Source organism: Oryzias latipes, chromosome 1 (assembly GCF_053564925.1).
Source record: "Oryzias latipes strain Hd-rR chromosome 1, Olatipes_Hd-rR_3.1".
Taxonomy (NCBI): domain Eukaryota; kingdom Metazoa; phylum Chordata; class Actinopteri; order Beloniformes; family Adrianichthyidae; genus Oryzias; species Oryzias latipes.
The window spans coordinates 33,301,045-33,319,011 of NC_136237.1; the positions used below are offsets into that span (position 1 = coordinate 33,301,045).

A 17,967-nucleotide genomic window follows, 5' to 3' on the forward strand; every position below is an offset into this window, starting at 1 on the left:
TGAAGAGTGAAACCAGAAAGGAAGAAACAAATGTTCCCCTGTCTTATATGGAAGCAACGGTTCGTTAACCCAATGAGTTATAGCCATAGCAGTCTATGCGTTTAAGTTGATCGGTTCCAGTGTTTAGCCGGTTCCAGTGTTGATCGGTTCCAGTGTTTAGCCGGTGACTGCCCAAGTTGTGCGCATCATTAAACGGTAAGGTTTAAAGTCACAACATATATCTTGCAAAAAAGTATTTATGTTGCCTTAAGTACACTTTATTTTTAGTTAGTAGTTTTTGCGTATGACACAGCATTTTTGAATTTGTACAACAAATAAATATCGTTGCGCTTTTTTGCTACTTTAAAACAAATATTGTTATGGAGTTGATATTCGTAGCTTGCTAACATAGATGGATGTCTCGTATTTGGGTTTTCCGTAAATTATGACATAACGTGTTCGTGTTATTGTTATCACAACAAATGGAAGTAAAGAAGGTGGGCCACTCCCTCCAACTTTATAGTGGCTCGAGTCATGAAAAAAAAAAAAACTGTGCGGAATGACAATGAGCGCTGTCTACGGAAAAACATCTTTGTATCATAATGTATGGCTGCTAAATTTAGCTAATGGAGAGCACAGAGATACATGAGCGGATCCCAGACTTTTTGTTGTTTAAGTCTGGATCTGTGGATTGGAGACGATCACCCTCACTGACTAAACTTATTGATCGTGGACATTATACTCTCTATATTTGCTAGTTGTTAAAGCTACCTACTAGCTAGCTCAGCATACTTAGCATCAAAGGATTCAACTCTCCTGCAGCTTGTGAGGATAATGAGGTCTTTGGAGTGTGTAGGCACATACTTAGGACATTTATGTCCCCTTATATAAACTTTTAAACAAGATGGAGTGATGTACTTCTAGGATAGAGGTGGGTCAGGTTGTTAATGACCTGTTTAACACCTGTTAAACTGTGAGGCCTTCACACACTGAAAGGATGTCTCTCCATTTCACTCCATGTCAAACTGCAGAAACACAAATGACGCTGAAGTGTTACTAGCTTACATTTATGTTCTATTGGACAGAAAGCATAAGCAAATAAAATTCTTTAATAAAAAAAAAATCAAAATATGCTGCTTCTTTCCCCCCCCCCTACATTTAGGAAACTAGTATGATCCCTCCACCCCCACCCCTCCCCACCTTGGTGAAAACCAGGACCTCTCAAAGCCGTGTTCCACCGATCCCTCAGCGTGCTGCAATTCCATTTAATTATGGTCCGACACCTCCTGTCCAGGAAACGGGTTACGAACCGGATCAGAACTCCCAGGTCAGTCTCTTCCACGGACTCCCACAAACACAGCAGAAAGTCCAGAACCGGGGGTGGAACTTTTCGAATGGTGGGGTTTGAAGGGTTCTAAAATTTGATAGGAGGGCTGGACCAGTAGCGGATGCGCAGTGTTTTGGTAATCCTCCTTGTAAGAGAAAGAAATAACATGGAATCTGGATGAACAGTTTGACTGAAAAAATATGTTTTGAAAAAGGATATTTTGAGTTTTTATTTCAAATGTGTTGCTTTAGTTTGCACCATTTGATTTACCTTGGGTAAATCGCAAACTTAGATAAAATGCAGCACTCATGCAGTGTTTGAATGAAAAAAAACTACTAACCTTCCAACACCACATAGATGCTAGAGCAGGGGTCCCCAAACGTTTTCTTGTGAGGGCCACGTAACCTAAAAGCACACATGAAAGCAGCAATCGTGGGGTCAGATTAAAGAAAAAAAACAACAAAAAAATGCTTCTATGACATTTCTTCGGCAGGCCGGACCAAATGTGGAGGCAGGCCGTAGTTTTCCCATCCCTGCTCTAGAGAGGGATGCTCACAGGTGTAATGAAGTGTTTTTTGCACATATAGGCTGAGGAAGCAACATTCTCACCGCTCGCAGAAGAAAACGAACCCCAATCTCCACCACCATCTGACAGCCAAGGTGACGATCCTCCTGATGTGGAGAAGAAACCTCCACCTGTGCAGGAAACCAGCCCCGCAGCACAGGCCCTGAGCAGCCTGCAGGTGCGTCATCTTTCTAAACACACGAGAGCTTTTAAGTCTCAGAAAGAAAACCTTTTTTCATTCTATTTTGCAGAATGAGACTACAGTGGAAGAGGATCATACACAAGAGCACGAAGATGTCCAGCTGCCATGAACTGGAACTTCCACACAACGGGTCCAATAAATAGGACTGATTCATAATATACTGTTTTTAAACATCTAAATGATGTTTTACAATGCATGCATTTGTGAAAAATGGAAATTGGAAACAGACTCAGGTAAAACACTTTAGTGCTGACTGTCGTCTGTGTGCAGAGGTTATATGTGCGACTTCATTATAGCTTGCACAACCAGAAGGCTAAACGTTTTTACAAATTTGAGAATGAGGACTACATTCCGGGTCCCAACAGATAATTATTTTCACTTCCTGTAGCAGTATGAATGTTTAATGTTATTTAGCTAGTTTTTTCTTATTTTTTAATTATTTTTTCAGATTTGTGCAATAATAGTTTTTAGGCTTTAAAACAGCTTTAACCCTTGTGCTATCCTAGGCACTTTAACGTTGGGAGTTGGGTCATCTAGACACACTAGACAGTGCGCTGAACCTTTTTTTTCAATGATTTGTGATCTTCACTGGTGTCCATGGATTACATGAAATCTTTCCACCTTGATCCACCTTTGTCATGGTAGGGAGAACACGTCAATGTAAGGGTGGAGTCATAGGATACCACACATCCTTATGTCCAAACAAATTCCTTGGCCTTAGTGGATAAGCCTGTTTACCTTTGTACCATTTTTTCTGTTTGATTTTAATTGTTTTATTTCACTTTACATATTTTCAAATTTTATCTTTCAACTTTGCACCTACAGTTAATATTTCGTCCTATTTAAAATAAAGTGCAAAATATTTATAACTATTGGCGTTCTTGGTCAGTATTTTTAGAAACGGGTTCAAAGCAATTTTGTGCGCAACATTGAAACTCTGGAGAACAAAAACGACGAGACACGGCGAGGAGGTACAGTCAAGAACATCCTTTTTATTCAATCAGGTGCTGCTCTTCTCAAACTGTTTTTCTTCTTATGGAAAAGAAACTGTAATTAACACATGCATTTCACTTGGAGCCCTGGGGGTGTTCTCACAATGAAGTGGTGCTGCACTGAGAGCACGGACAGAGGCGTAGAAGACCGAGGAGTCAGGGACGGGGGGGGGGCTGGGTTGCTGTCTTTTTTTTCCCCCCCACAATAACCATACACATCTAAGAACAACAAAATAAACAACAAAGACACAGGACTGTCCAGCATGAGGTGGTCAGAGGAAGATAGTGGCAGAACTCCCCCTTAGTCCTCTTTAGTCTGAGAGGTCAGGGGTCACGTGTGCCTTTTTTAGCCATTTAGTTGGTGTGTTTTAATACTGCTGAGGGTTCTACTGTGTGGAACCCATTTGAAACAATACTTCATTTGAAAAGATCTGTTTCAATTGATGTGGGATTTCATCCGAGTAATGCAGCTTCCTCTTTGGGCCTCATGTGGGACACGTCAGGTTATAAGGTGCTTGTAGCTTCCATTTTACAGTCCAAGGCGTCCAGAAAGGGAGCCTTAACGACAGCATACCCTGATAGCAAATTTGAATTCCAAATTAAAAAGGAAACAAAAAAAGGGGAATAAAACAAAGCCAAAGTATAAATAGCTATAACAAAAGAGTAAACTCTTATTCTAGTCTGAGCAGCCCCGTCCTAACTTCCCAAAGCAGCTCACCCAGCCCTCCAGACCCTGTTGATCCTCCGTGTAAACCTTGTGCACCCAAACCCTTGAACCCCTGTTGGCTCTTCCTAATCCACCCAAGGACACCCCCAAAAGCCCGGCCGTGTAATTTGTTCACTTACATTAGCTGCTGAATGGAGAAGCTGAAGTAGATGGATATGGTAATACAATGTGAAGCATACAGACAAGAATAACATGTGAGCTAACTGCATTCTGCTCAGACAAAAAGGTTTTTTTTTTTGTTTTTGTTTTTTTCCCGAAATATCTTTTTTCTTTCTTATTTTTTTCCCGCCCTCCCAACAGCAGAGAAGGGCGCGCGAGAGACGGAGAGTGACGGACACACAGTTACAGACTACTCCAGTGTCTACCAGAAAACAGACAGTGGAGACAAAGGAAAAGAAAAAAGAGCCAAAGCTGAACAAGAACGACTTTTTTTAAGCTTTTTTTTTCCAACTTTTTTTTTGTCATTTATCAATAAAAAGTAAAGAACTAATTCACACCAGTTTCTTTTCGAACTTTACAAAGGTGCATATCTATATATATCATATAAACATATAGATACACAGCTTTGAAAATGAATCAAGGAGAGAAGGGAGGAAGAATGGAGGGGATTCATTTGAAGCCGGAGGAAGAAGTTGTCCCGAAGCGCTGAACTGGCAACGACCTCTTGCCCCCACCCCCACCCCCCCATGTGGGGGCACTGGGGAACAACCTGCCACCTCGAACCATTTTTGAAAACAAAAGGGGCGACCTGGATTACAAAATGGAGTCTGTGAACAAAAGGCACTTTCAAGGGGACAACCTTTAACTGCTGGGAAACTATACACTACAGCACGAGCACTATAAGAATCATTTACAGAGCGGGGGGGTGGAACAGGGGGAGAGGCTCAGCTTTTACTGCCTGCTTCAAAAATGGCTATTTCTGCCTGACTATGAGCTACGATTGCCCCCTTGATGTGTACAGAAGGTCTCAACACTCGCGCTTCGTGAACAGGAGGACTCTGAGCACGAGCAGATGAGCTCCATTCAGGTGAGGACGATAAGACACGAGGATTCGGGGGGTTAATTGTCTGCACAGGGTAAAGGGATCTCTATCGTGGGCTTAATGGGAGTTGGAGATAGTGAAGAAGTCAATTTGGCGGGTGGCTTGACTTTTGCTGGTGAGTTCCTGGCAGAGCACATGGGTCTTCTCAGAAAGGAGATCGAATGAAGATTGAAACCAACTACCTTCTGTGTGGCGGGTGTCTCCCCGAACTTGATACAAAAAGAGAAGAATACAAATAGAGAGATAGAGGAATAATGCTGTTTTCCTAAATTGTTTGCTCTTTTTTTTTTAATTATTCGTAGGTCTGAATGTATTTTTATAGCATTAAAGCACCAGTTTTCATCTGATGATAATTTCTTTTTTATGTAGGTTTTCTTTTCCTTCAGCCCTCCCGCATATTTATTAACAAATGATTACACATAAAACAGTAAAAAAAAAAAAAAAAAGAGAAGAAGGTAGTGAAAACAAATACCCCCAAACTTACAAAGACTAGGATTTCTCATGGCTCTCTAGTTTAGAGTCCTGGAGCGTGCAGACTTTAAAACAATTACATTTTTTTTCTCTTTTCTCTAAGCTTTCTTAAAAATCTCTAACAGACAAACACAATGATCTACCCAATGCATTGCACGTGGCTCAATCGACACATATTTTCAATAATAATACTTTCCATCAAAAAGAAAAAAAAAACACTTCTTCAAATCTACTGTCGATTTTTGACATGTACATGTCATAATGCTGTGTTGCAGATGGCAATGGCGTCTTTTGATTCATGGTATTACTGAAGCGGCTTGTGGGTCAGGGGGAGAGAGAGTTCAGAAAATAACTAGACTGCCAGCAAGCGTGTGTAGCAAAAGGAGCATATATCATAAATATATAGGATCTCTCTGTCTTTACAAAAAAAAAAAAAAAAAAATTGTTGCAGTCCTCTATAAAGATCCAGCCAATGGTTTCCACATGCACCAACATCCCCCAAAGTTTTAGCTCAAACATGGGAGGGGGAATAGAGGCACTTCCTTATACTGTTATAGTTTAGATATATGCTTTTAGTACATAGAACTAATGTTTCTAGAAAGAGTAATTCCCTGCTAACTATCCCTGCAAAACAGAACCAACAGCCAGGCAGTCCAGTTATTTTGTGAGGTAAATATCTTGTCATGATGAAAGTAACAACAATTTCATGGTGAACATTTACATAGATAAAAAAAATTCAAATTCAAATTACAAATAATGAACAAAAAAAAAGCCCTTAAAGGCGATGTGGAGAACCAAATGTAAAGGCTTCCCTTTCTAATTCTGTTTTCGGTGGCGTCGGTGTGCATCGTATGCGTGCGTGCGTGCGTTTGTGTGCTCGTTTGGATTTATCTGGAGAAAGGGGGGATGCCGGGTGAAGCAACACAAGTGATGCATGTGAAGAGCTCTTGGTACTGTGCTGCCTGTGGAAGAGATTTGCTGTTACGGAGCTACGGAAATCTGAGAGGGGAAAAAAATGCAATTCAAAAACAAACCAGGAGAGACAAACCAAAAACAAAATCTTGGAGAGAAAGAAAAGCCAGAGTATGCCTGAAAACCAAGTTAAAGCTGGTGATATGAAGCACATAATATGTGTGCATGTGTGTCAGTAAACAAAGGGGTTGTTTTGTGTGACGGCCTGCTCTGGAGAAGGTCTGCAAACATGCGTCTGTGTGCGTAGTGCTGCGCATTTTGGGGCCAAGACTCCGAATTCAGCACAGTTTCAGCCCTGCAGTGGCAGCGGGCCTCGCCCACTTCTTCCATCGCTCATATGATCATCAATGTGCAACACTTTTCATCCCTTATTTAAAAATCAATAGTGCATAGGTGAGGGGACGAAGGAGCACGTGTAAAGTTAGTGTTATGTCTTTCTGTCTGGTGTTCGCTCGCACCTGCCTCATGGCGGTCACCTCTCCCACAGCAGGACACCCGCATCATTTGACAGGTAAACAAAAAAAACAGCCGCTTTAGTGCAGATACGTGTCACACCATCAGATGGCGTCACTGTGATTGGCCAATCGGAAATGAAAGAGGCTCAGGACTGAGCGAATCAAGCAGCAGAGTGTGGCGACACACAGGTGTGCAGCTGTCTCCACCCTGAGCGCCATAAAGGGGAGGAGCTTGAATGGCGATGAGTGTTATGTGTGACAGTGGAGGAGAAATGCGCAGAGAAATGCACTGATATGGATGCGTGCAAATTGGGTGACAATCTTTTGAACTTTCAAATGCCACTATGAACTACCCTTTTTTGTGGATCTCTTAGCCAATGCATGGAGTTTCATTGTGGAGACAACATAAAAAGAGAAATATCGACATATCTATATATATACATATATATAGATATATATATATATCTATATATATATATATTTTAAAAGAAGAAGAAAAAAAACAAATATTGAATTGGTCGTTTGTCAGCTTTCTATGTTGTGTTTCCATTCTGGCATTTCAGAGTTTGTTCCTCATCTTCCTCTTCCTCTCCTGTGTATTCTTCCGAGTCTGTCCGCTCAATCTCATTCAAGCCTCCTGCGTGAACGGGGACGAACATTCCTGTTTGAGACGTGCTGAAGTGGGAGTCCTCATGGGGGCGCTGTGGGAGTTCTCGGGGTTCTGTAGTAGTACTTTCAATAGTGTTTGGCGAGAAAGACCTTCAAGACCTTTTCAGCAGTTTGTTCTTTATCAACGGTGATGCGTTTGTTTTTCAGCTTTCCAATTTCTATGACACAACGTGAGCTGTGGATTCAGATGCCTTGTCAGAGGAACCAGGACTGTGGAGAAAGCAGAAAAGTTTTTCTTTTTAGTGTTTCCCACCTCTCAGTTGATTCAGTCCAGTTTTCAACTGCTGCATACAGTGAAGAAAATAGAATCATGACAGAAAAACCTTTTGATCAAATAAAACTGAGCAAATATATGGCAAATATTTTAGCTGCTGTATACGAGCTTAGGTTAGAAGATTCACAAAATCCAAGGATGTCACTGAGGACCTGTAACATTACAGAACTAGAAATGGGGAAAAAAATCATTTCAGATAAACATGAAAAGTTAGGTCATAGATAGACATTTTTTAGCAAAAAAGGCATTTCATAGTTTAAGGTGTTTTTTCACAATGTAAATAACGAGAATATCACCCAGGGGTCTGCAACCTGAGGCTCCGGAGCTACGTGTGGCTCTTTTAGCCCTTTGGCACTCTGGCATTGATTTAAATTGAATTAGTCATTTATATGAATTTATGCCTGATGTGCTTCTAAAAAGGTCAAATAAAGCTTTACACACCACTACTAAAATTACACTAAATCAAGAGCTTCCATGTGAGCAACCATGATTAAACAGATTTTAATACTTTGGTAAAATGTTTGAACTTTTGTACGTTTTTTTTTATAATTGGAAAAAAGTGGAAGGCACTTATTTATAACGCTAAACAATATTTAGTTGCTGCCCATAGGGTAGTTTTTGAATTTTTACATGCTTCATAAATATTTCAATTGGATCATAATCTAATTAATTCGTACTTCTATTCAGATAAACAGCACTAGTAAGAAATGAAGAATTGACAGCACTCAAAGGTATAACAAGAGAAAAGGCTGTTTAGGGCTGGATTGGATTGGATTTCATTTCCGGCAGAATTATCCTTTGTTGCACAAGGTGTTTGATTTTAAAGGGAATTCATATAACCCTTTGTCAAAAGTAAAAACAATTTTAGATTTAGAAAACTATAATATAAATATATATAATTTTTAGTTTTAATTAAGGATAAAAACAATATTTCATTTATATGTGTAAAAACAGAAAATGAACAACAAAAATACCTAAGAAGCAGAGTAGAATTTTTTTTTAAAGAGAAAGACTTTGCGACTCATACAGAGTTTTGGTCAGAGTTTTGGTGTTGACGGTTGCAGAACCCTGGCCTAACCAACTCCAGAGGACCTGGTTGCAGTCATCAACGGCCAGAACCAGAAGTCTTCGACTGGAACTGGGAGTCCTCCCATATCACTAGAAAATAATACACACTTTCACGGGCGACTAACAGTTATGATTTTTCTCTGTTTTAAACTTTAATATCTTTTTTTTTTTTTTTTCAATTGCGAACACTTTAGAGTTAGGGTTAGTTGTATAATTTCCATTTCTAGCCAATGATCTCAGGTGCCATCTTGTCTGCAGCTAGGTCCCTCTCAACCCATTCTTTATGCCCCCAATTAATATTAATATTTATTTACCGTTTTCACTTTTTAAACAAGAGAAGAACTTTCTTTTTTGGCAAACAAAAACATCTAAAGCAGGATTTGTGGTGATCCCATTTGTTTTCTGCTGCCAGTTTACACGAGAAATGGTCATAGACTCTCAGTTTGATAAGAGTCGAATAGAGGCTTTGCCACAGGCCGGCAGCCTGTTTCTGGCTGCCTTTGACATTCCATGGTCTTTGCCTGACGGAGAGCAGCGATTCACCGAAGCGCATCCAGGCAAGAAAGTTTCACCTCTTAAACTTCCGTCTCTCCCCCTCCGCCTTTGACTCGTTTTGGAGTTTGTTGCTTACTCTTCCTCAAGCTGACTCAAACTTCCTTTCCTGCACTTATCCTTTCCTTCCTCTCTTCCTCCAACTCTCCTAATGTAATCCTTGGCAGCGGAAAGTGACCCCCCTCACCCCCCAAGTCCAAGTTCAACTGTGTATGACATCATGTCTGGTTGCCAGCAGCAACCAGACAGCCTGGACGTGACTGTGGAGGGCAGCAAACTCAAACTAACTGCCTCCGTTTTTTTTCCTGCTTTCTGAGCAACCCCCTCCTCTTTTTTTTTTTTAACAGCGTTTCATGCTTGCATTGCAGAGGCCTCACCACCAGAGAGCTCCTCAGACCAGCTTTTCTCTGCGTGCTGCTCTGACACCAGAGAGAAGACACTGTCCTTCTGTCTTGGCTAGTTGGCCAGCAGCAGTGAGGCAGGCTGGCAGGGCCCTCGTCTGAACCTCGCCATATGCCAGAGAACAGCAGGACAGGCGGAGGCCTCTGCTCGTCACTCTGGCTAAGGTTGTTGCTGACCTACTAGGCTCATCTAACCCGCAGCTGTTGGTACTCATGCCCAGGTTCTCAGTGTGCTTCATAGAAATCTGGCAAACTAGTTTAGGTGCAGATTTTGTAATAATTTCAATAACCAGCAGCAGGAAATGACAAGCAGTCTCTGAGCAGATGTAAGCTATTGTAAAAGCACTTTTTTTTTCTTAAGCATTATTATAATTAATTTTCCTTTTTGGCAGGGGAATGAGGGGCACAAGTTTTGGCTCAGACTTGAAGTGTATGTGCATATGCATTAAAGCACATTTGGACGCTGTTTGGATGCCCCCCCCTCCCCCCCTTTAGTGCCAGAGCTGCATCTGTGGAAGAGTGATGCAGGTGGGGAGCTCAGGAAGCAGCAGGAGGAGAGAAGGATAGCGGGCAGCTGATGCAGTGGGTGGGTGAAAGGAGGGGCGGTAGTTTGGAAAAGGGTGGTGATGGTGGTGGGTGGGGGGGTTCAGCTGAGCAGAGCCGTGCCGAGCAGGAATGCAGATTGTTTCCATGTGTGGGAAGGGCAGAAGGGGCTGAGCTGGCTGCAGGCAGGTGTGGTTAGCCCCTAATGAGAAAAGTTGTGTTGGTGATGGAGGGGAGCCCAAGGCGCTGCAGCCCAGTGGCAGAGCCCAGCCAAAGCTAAAACCACAATGTACTGCACTGCTGGCCTCACAGACTGCACTAACACACACTGTGGGGCCGTGCAGAGATAAATCAACACGGCTGGAGCTGAAAGTAACTGGCAAGGTTTCCATGCACTGTGGGGAATCTACTGTGGTGGAGGCACTGTAAACCAATACTGAAACTAAAGGCCTTGACGCTGTACACGAGCAGCACTCTGCTGCAGTCTAACTGTGACAGGTTGCAAACAACTGAATGTGCTGTGAGGAAAAACAAATAAAATCTACTTTTAACAATTTCTTCAAAGTCAATCATCTTTTGATCATTTGTAAAAGTGTTCCCAGTGGTCTTTAAATGATGATGTTATTAGCCAAAATTAATTAAAAAAAAACCTGTGTCGTTTTCTAGGACATAGTTTCTGCAGAGTGGCAGGTGTTCCTTAGAAATTCATTTCTAAATTGTGGGTGGAACTATTGGCACCGAGTGAGCCCAACCCTGTTTACACGTTCTTCCGCTAGCTTACAGCCCCTCATAACCCCAATCTAACATTAACAGTTCAACAAAAATGGCGAGCAATGTCAGAGCTACCCAGTCGTATATTTTTGATCCAGATGCCAGCTTGGACGAGGAAAACAAAGAAGTTCTGGATCTATTTGTCTGCGAGTGGATGCATCGGAATGGAGCGTAGCAGGGAGCGTGTGGCCCGCTGATTGTAGCACCTATGTCACTGCCACAAGCTTTTTCCAAAGGCATTTTTTCGTCTGCTACTGATTCACAATGCTTTGAATAAAGAAACATTATAAAATGGAATTTAAAGCTTAATTTTCTTCATCTGTGTCCTCTACCATGAGAAAAATGCTTGAGGAACATGTTAAAAACACCAAAAACCCAATTTTAATCAGAGTGGGTCTTTAAACTTATCTGCAATCTTCCTTTGCTGAAGAGTGTGGCGCGATACAGGACAAAAAAAAGTCATCACCTTGGTTGCTGTTAGTGTCATTGACTGTATATGAGAACTGGACAGAGTGAGTGTGATGCCATCCATAAAAAATGGTTTATGTCCGGCTTCAAGGATATGAAGTCAATTCAGTCACCATTTTTTTAAAATATGGACACCACCATGTTGGAGCCAGATTTTGTCAGTAAGGAGTGACTGGTCTGATCGGTCTGAGTCACCATTTCTATGGCAACCATACACGCCAATTACAAGTAAGCTTATTAGAAGTCCACACCTAATTGGTCAGTTTATAACTTGAACAACATGCAATAAAAAATATCATGAAAAAAATCTAGAATTAGTGAGAACACGAATGCTTATTCTGACAAATGGAATGACTGAGCAATAGCTGTTTGTATCTCAATAGAGGTCTATGGGATTTTGGCTTCTTGGACCCAGCAGGAACTTGCTATTTGGAATGTAAGGAGGGAGGAGTCACTCAGTCCAGCCCTCATATACAGTCAATGATTAGTGTTGTAAAGCCAGAATTTTGTTTATAGTTTCATTAAATTCTGAGATTTGCTTCTGTGTCACAGCCTTCACTTTGTCACAATCAACGAATGTTCACCAAAACCCAGACGTTTGGAAAGAACGCAATAAGGAACAGCAAAGTGGAGAGCTGGGGCTTGGTGAAAGGAAAGGAAGAAAAGGACACAAAACAGAGGAGGAGGAGGAGGAGGAGGAAGGATATGGATATGTGGATGTAAAAATAAATGAGCGCTGTTTGACAGGGTACCTGAGTCTGCTGGGGGATATTCAGAAAGTTGTCCCGTGTTCCGATGCCGACAAACCGGGTGGGAGCTGTGGAGCCTGGCGTGGAGTATGCTATAAACAGAGAGATACAAGTGTGTACATGCTTTTACACACAGACATACACACTCAGCCTATAGCAGAGTCTGATGCTCTCCACATCGTCGTCTTTCTATCATAAAATCATGGTGACAATGCTAAGGCTGTGTCTACATACTGTTTAATTACTCAATTCCCTATTGGTCACATGGGTAAGTTTACTCCATTTAGTCAATTTCTTATATAAAACCATTTTTCGTTAATTAGGGTGGGAGGGTCTTGTCTGAAATGATCAGGGCGAATGTGAAAAAGGTTTTTCTGCGCTGTTTGTCACAGACGCTCCTCAGCAGCCCCCGGCCTTTAAAATAAGCCACCAGGATTATTGAAAATCAGTGAGGCTTCACTGTGGACTTAACACCGAAGGACCTGGTGACCAAGGGAAGAAGTCTATTCATATCTAACGGAAGCCAATATTCCCTTTAAGGTGAATAGCTTAAGGGGAGCCTCTTTCCTGGACAGTGGCACCACTCAGAAATGCCACAGGATCAAATTTAGGGCAGTTGTGATCACTGGACTCCGTCATGATGGCTGAAGCTTTTGCTGCACATGAATCGAGTGAATGGGGATGTAAAGGGGGTGACAGTGACAGGGTTGGAAACTGAAGCATGAGTGAGTGTGTCGTATGCTCGTGTTTGCCTGTGTTCCACGACTTTCATTAAGATATTGTGAGAATCAGGGAGAAAATTATTAGGGAAAAAAAAATTACAGTTAAAACAGTCACCGAGATGGAAAAAAAAAAAAAAAAACAAGGTGGAGAGTCCCATATTTATTTATATGGATGTTGATATAAATAAATAGGAGCAACATGTTAATTCAGGAGAGGATGAAGGAGGGAGAGGAGGGAGAGTTGAAGTGAAGAAAGAGGAGGAGAGAAAGGAGAAAGATTTAAGAGGAGAAGGAGCCACACTTGCACCGTCCAGTGCCCACTCTGAGCTGTGCTTCTTCCATGACCCGACTCTTGTACCGCACCATCAACCAAAGCTTTCCCGCTCTCTGATCGCACTCCTTTCTCCCACTCCCCTGGTACAGCACTGATTCAGACAGGCCAGAATGTTTCCATTTTTTTTGTTTTGTTTTTAAATCAGAATAAATATAGGGTGTTCTTGTTACTCTGTGGTTTTTAATGTTTGTTTTGTTGCTCTCAATCTCAAACTGTGGTGGGATTTGTGGAAAAAAAAGAAAAGTAGCGAGGGGATTGTATGGGTAAAGTGGGCCATGTTGTCTTTTTTGGAGTCCACGCCAACTGCCCTAATTTTGTTCCATTAAAAAGAAAACTAAGAGAAAATAAAGAAAAAAAATGAAAAGAGGTTATGAGCATGTCAAGTAAAGGAGAGAAGAAAGCAAAAAAAAATAAAAGGAAAGTGGTGGGAAAGGGGGTGAATTTCACTGCAGCTGTCAGACAGACATGGAAAGTCTGTGTTGATCAAAGGCTTGAAGCGACAGAGAACACAAGCTCTGCTCTGTTCTTACAAACTACAAAACACATCCAAAACAAGGAAGGGAAAGACTACACTGCCTCAAGTGGTGCTAGCAGGGAATCCAACACCAGAGAGGGGGAAAAAAGAATAAGAAAGAGAAAAGTTTGTGAATGGAGGCAGAGGTGGTTTGCAGCCATGGGGAGACGAGAGAAGACTGAACTTCAAAGCACAAGAGGAAGCGAAAGAGTGTAGCCCTTTTCAGACAGGTTGGAATTTTCTTAAAGCTGATGACGAGGCATGTTGCTGACACCGTGCATCATGAGCTCGTTTTTCGCAGCCACAGTTCCTAACGCTGTTATTGAACCGTACTGGCAGATGGGAACATTTACCTGTAACTGCCAGCACCTGACCAGCTTGAAATGCTGCTGTCATTTTATTGAAAGAAGCAGCAAAAGCGATCCAATTCATTAAAATCTGTCAAAACATTCGAACAAAAATAAACTATTTTCCACTATTATCTGCAGCACCTACAATGTATTTATTATTTTTAATACAGAATTTGTGCTGATCCAACAGAAAAACTGTAGCCTTTACTCCAATTCAACCTATGGTCGGCACACTTTAAAATTATAATGAAAAGTATTCCAAAAAAACAGAAGCTAGTAAAATCCCACTTTTTTTTTCTTTAAGTTTTCAACTCTCACATTTTTTAACAAATATAATGGTATGTTAAAAATGAACTGTTTCAAAGATACTTCAAATTCCAGGGTAGTTTTACTTTGTGTAAAGTCCCACTCGTCGTTTTCTATGACATAGTTTCTGCAGAGCAGCAGGAGTTCATTGGAAATTCGACTTATGGAGGGGACTGTTGGTGAGAAGTAAGCCTGCCCCCACTTCCCGTCACCCATCTGTTTACATGCTTTCCTGGTAACTTACAGCCCCCCAGTCCGATCTAACATTCCCGCTGCGACACAAACGGAGAGAAATATTGGAGCTATCCAGCTGCACAGTTTTAAGCCGGATGCCAGCTCAGACGAGGAAAACAAAGGTGTACATGGATCCATTTGTTTGCGATTGGATGCATCGGAATGGAGCGGAGCAGGGAGCTTGTGGCTTCTATGTCACACCTATAAGCTTTTTCCAACAGCATTTTTGCGTCTGCTCCTGACTCACAACAATTTGAATATAGAAATAGTCAGATACGCAATTTTAAACTAAATTTTCTTAATATATTTCATCTATCATGGGAAAAGAACATGTTAAAAAAACATGATTTTCATCTAGGTGGGTCTTTAACCTGAACTGAGAGAAGCATAAATATTCTGTTCCTTTTTGAGTTTATGTGTTAGTCTGAAAAGGGCTACAGGGTAGCTTGAAAGAGGATCATTGTTCTGGCAAAGGCGTGGCTTCTTTTTTTGTTAGAGCTGCTTGTTGCTTGAAGGAGTGTACAGTCTATGAGATGATGGACAGACCAAGAGTGAAGCTCCTGAGGCTGCTGACTGAACAGACTGCAGTCTTCACGAAAACCTACAGCGAAATTCTCTGAGATCAAAGGGAACTGCACTTTGTAAAACTATAGGGGCTGAATATTATAAAAGCCCCCAACATTTTCTCTTTCACTAGATTATCGACAACATTACAGAACACAGCCAGTATGTGAAGCTGTATAAAAGTACCGGGGCTTACTTGGGGATTGTATCTCATGGGCTTGATGTATCCGAGGGAAAATATATTTGGATACATTTTCTGCCAGTTTTGTTTTGTTTTTTATGAAAAGTCTTCAGGGAGACTCTGGGATCAATGCTGCTTTATAAAGGGGAGTGGGAGTGGGGGGTGACTTACACGGAGATGCGGGTGAGCTGAGTCCGCCGTCAGTGGGCGTGCTGAAGGTTTTAGAGTCGGGCATGGGAAGGGGCACAGGGCGTGCCACCGGGGGTGGCGGGGGCAGCAGGAAGGAGCCCGGCATTTTGCTCTGGCCACCTCCATTAGGCTGCAGATGGACCATACAAACAGGGTGAGCAGGACACCCCCTGCATACAGTGTACTTGGAGACGCACACTCAACATAAAACCTTTGATTCTACAATGTGAGAAAAAAAAATAAGAATCCAAAAAAAACACACACACAAGCATACACACATCCACACTGTGAGACTTGTTGTATAAAAAATGAAAGAAAATGGAACACTACTCAAACGTAGTGAGGGAAAAAATTGAAAAGTGAACGCTTTCACACACAAGGGGGAAAAGAACAATGGTGTCGACCATGTAGGAGAATTAGGGACTGTTAAGAGAAGTGCCGTGTTAGATTCGAAAGGAAAGAAAAAGTAAATGGTGATTGTATGCCGGAGTATCTGTGCATAGCTATGTGTAAAGCTTTAAAAAAAAGCCAGTGTTGTTTTATGTTTTAAGTTAACAAAGGACGACCTGGCATGAAACAAATCACTTAAAACTGCTCAAAAGGCCAAAGGTTTACAGTAGAGGTTTACAGCACTGTTCTGTCCTTAAGTCAACGTTAAGCACTCCAGAATGTGTCTTAAAGGCCAGTTGATTTCCACTTCAACGCTTGATGTGTTGCCACATCTGCCTTTTAGCAAAGTGTAGAAATGTTGTCGGGGTTGCCTTGTTTCTAATCCCTCTGGCACCGCACAAACACCCCATCTCTGTCTTCTCATTTAACATCCTTCGTCTCTCACTTCAATTAACGCAATTTTTCTTGAACATTTTCTTCAGTTTTCCATCAATCTAGAAAGTTTTAGGCGAAAGGTGGTTGCATATTTGAAGATGCCTTGACCTTCTACCACAACTTGTTTTGACAGATGACAGCAAGTAACCGAATGGACAGAAAGTACATTCCATCTAAAAAGTACCACTAAAGCTACTAGATGCACTGTAGTAACAGCTTGAGAGATCATCTTTAGTCCTAAATAACTGGGTTTGAATATTAAAAAGACATATTACTCTGCAAACAGGAAAAATCCAGATGTGCACAAATCCTCAACACTGCTTTCCTTTACTAAAACAGATCCAATGCCATTTGCCACTTTGTCAAAGTCAGCCTTTCTATTCAAATATCTAACAAGCAAGAACCCTGGCAGCTAACTTCAGAAGATAGCAAACACATTGCCCTGCAATAGTGATGAGTCAAAGACGGGGTAGCTTCTTCCCTTACAGTTTCCTTTGGTTGCCTTCTTTGTCCTCATTTTAAACTACTCCTGCTGAACTGGTTTACTTTGCTATCGTGCAGTTATTGAGCTGACTCACATATATTAGGATATACAATGAAATGATTTAGCTTCCTGCCATCTTCAAAGTTCCTTGCACTCCACATGCAAATCTTCAGAAGTTTTACTTGCAATCAAAACATTCTTAAATCCCAAACTGCTGTAGCAAAGCCTCCTATAATCACCCCCACTTCCTGCAGAGCATCAAAGCATCAAATCCCTTACCTGGGCACTGGGCTGTCCAGTGCCGTCGGTGCACACAAACTGCACAAACTCCTTAAGCGGGTCCTGGTGGTGGTAGCGTATGGTGGGATGGGTGAAGTACGGGCTGGACTGCTGGATGATAGATGAAGAGGGGAAGTGCAGGGCAGAGGCCGAGGCACGGGGACTCCCTGTCAAGAAAAAAGACCAAAAGGAAAGGGAAAGGGAAAGGAAAGGGGTGGAGGAGCAGAAACGTGAGGAGTGGAGACCAAAAGCGGAGGAAAAAAAACTATGAGATTTCATCTCATACTGACACAATTTTATTCAGCACAGATGATAAGATATATGACTAACTGCCATGATGTTCAAAACATGCACATTTAAAACAGCATTAGGATCATCATATATTTTAACCAAACACAGGGACAGATGGCAGGATACAGCCCGTTTGTCATTACGGCTAATTATTGCCAATGACTTTCTTGTGTGGTTGACTGACTAAAGCTGTTTCTGCTTATAAATTACTTCAATTATCCGTAGCAATGGGACGAAATATGTTCTTGTTCATTTAAAAAAAAAAAAAAACACTTCTAGACTTCTATGTACTTTGAGTAACATAACAGACGCACACACACACACTTTCACAGCCACATGCGTGCTAGAGTGTTACAGTATTTTCTGCCTTCTGTTGCATCTTCATTTTTCTCACTCACCCACATATACACACACCAGAGGGGTATGACTGGCTTAGCCCACACTGGCTTTTTCCACTTTTAGTTTAT

General features: G+C 41.6%; 1 protein-coding gene and 1 non-coding gene across 51 annotated transcripts in view; one reads left to right on the forward strand and one right to left on the reverse strand.

Annotated features, from left to right (window-relative positions):
- The first annotated feature begins 14 nt into the window (after nt 1-14).
- LOC101174483 (uncharacterized) lies at nt 15-2,942 on the forward strand. The gene is made up of 4 exons (XR_013655584.1): nt 15-195; nt 1,142-1,306; nt 1,894-2,049; nt 2,123-2,942. It is a non-coding gene; the product is annotated as an uncharacterized LOC101174483 (transcript).
- Nucleotides 2,943-3,045: 103 nt separating this feature from the next.
- The window catches only part of nfixa (nuclear factor I/Xa), a 110,417-nt gene continuing 95,495 nt past the window's right edge, over nt 3,046-17,967 (reverse strand). For 25 of the 50 annotated variants that reach the window (XM_078945858.1, XM_078945869.1, XM_078945848.1 and 22 more), the window contains 4 exons: nt 17,210-17,376; nt 15,604-15,751; nt 12,231-12,319; nt 3,046-7,611 (listed from right to left, as the gene is read on the reverse strand). In XM_078945858.1, the coding sequence (XP_078801984.1) occupies nt 7,597-7,611; nt 12,231-12,319; nt 15,604-15,751; nt 17,210-17,376 (419 nt within the window). In that variant the 3' untranslated portion in view covers nt 3,046-7,596. The remainder of the gene's footprint in view (nt 7,612-12,230; nt 12,320-15,603; nt 15,752-17,209; nt 17,377-17,967) is intronic. The other 25 variants (XM_078945991.1, XM_078946033.1, XM_078945918.1 and 22 more) reach the window with 3 other exon arrangements.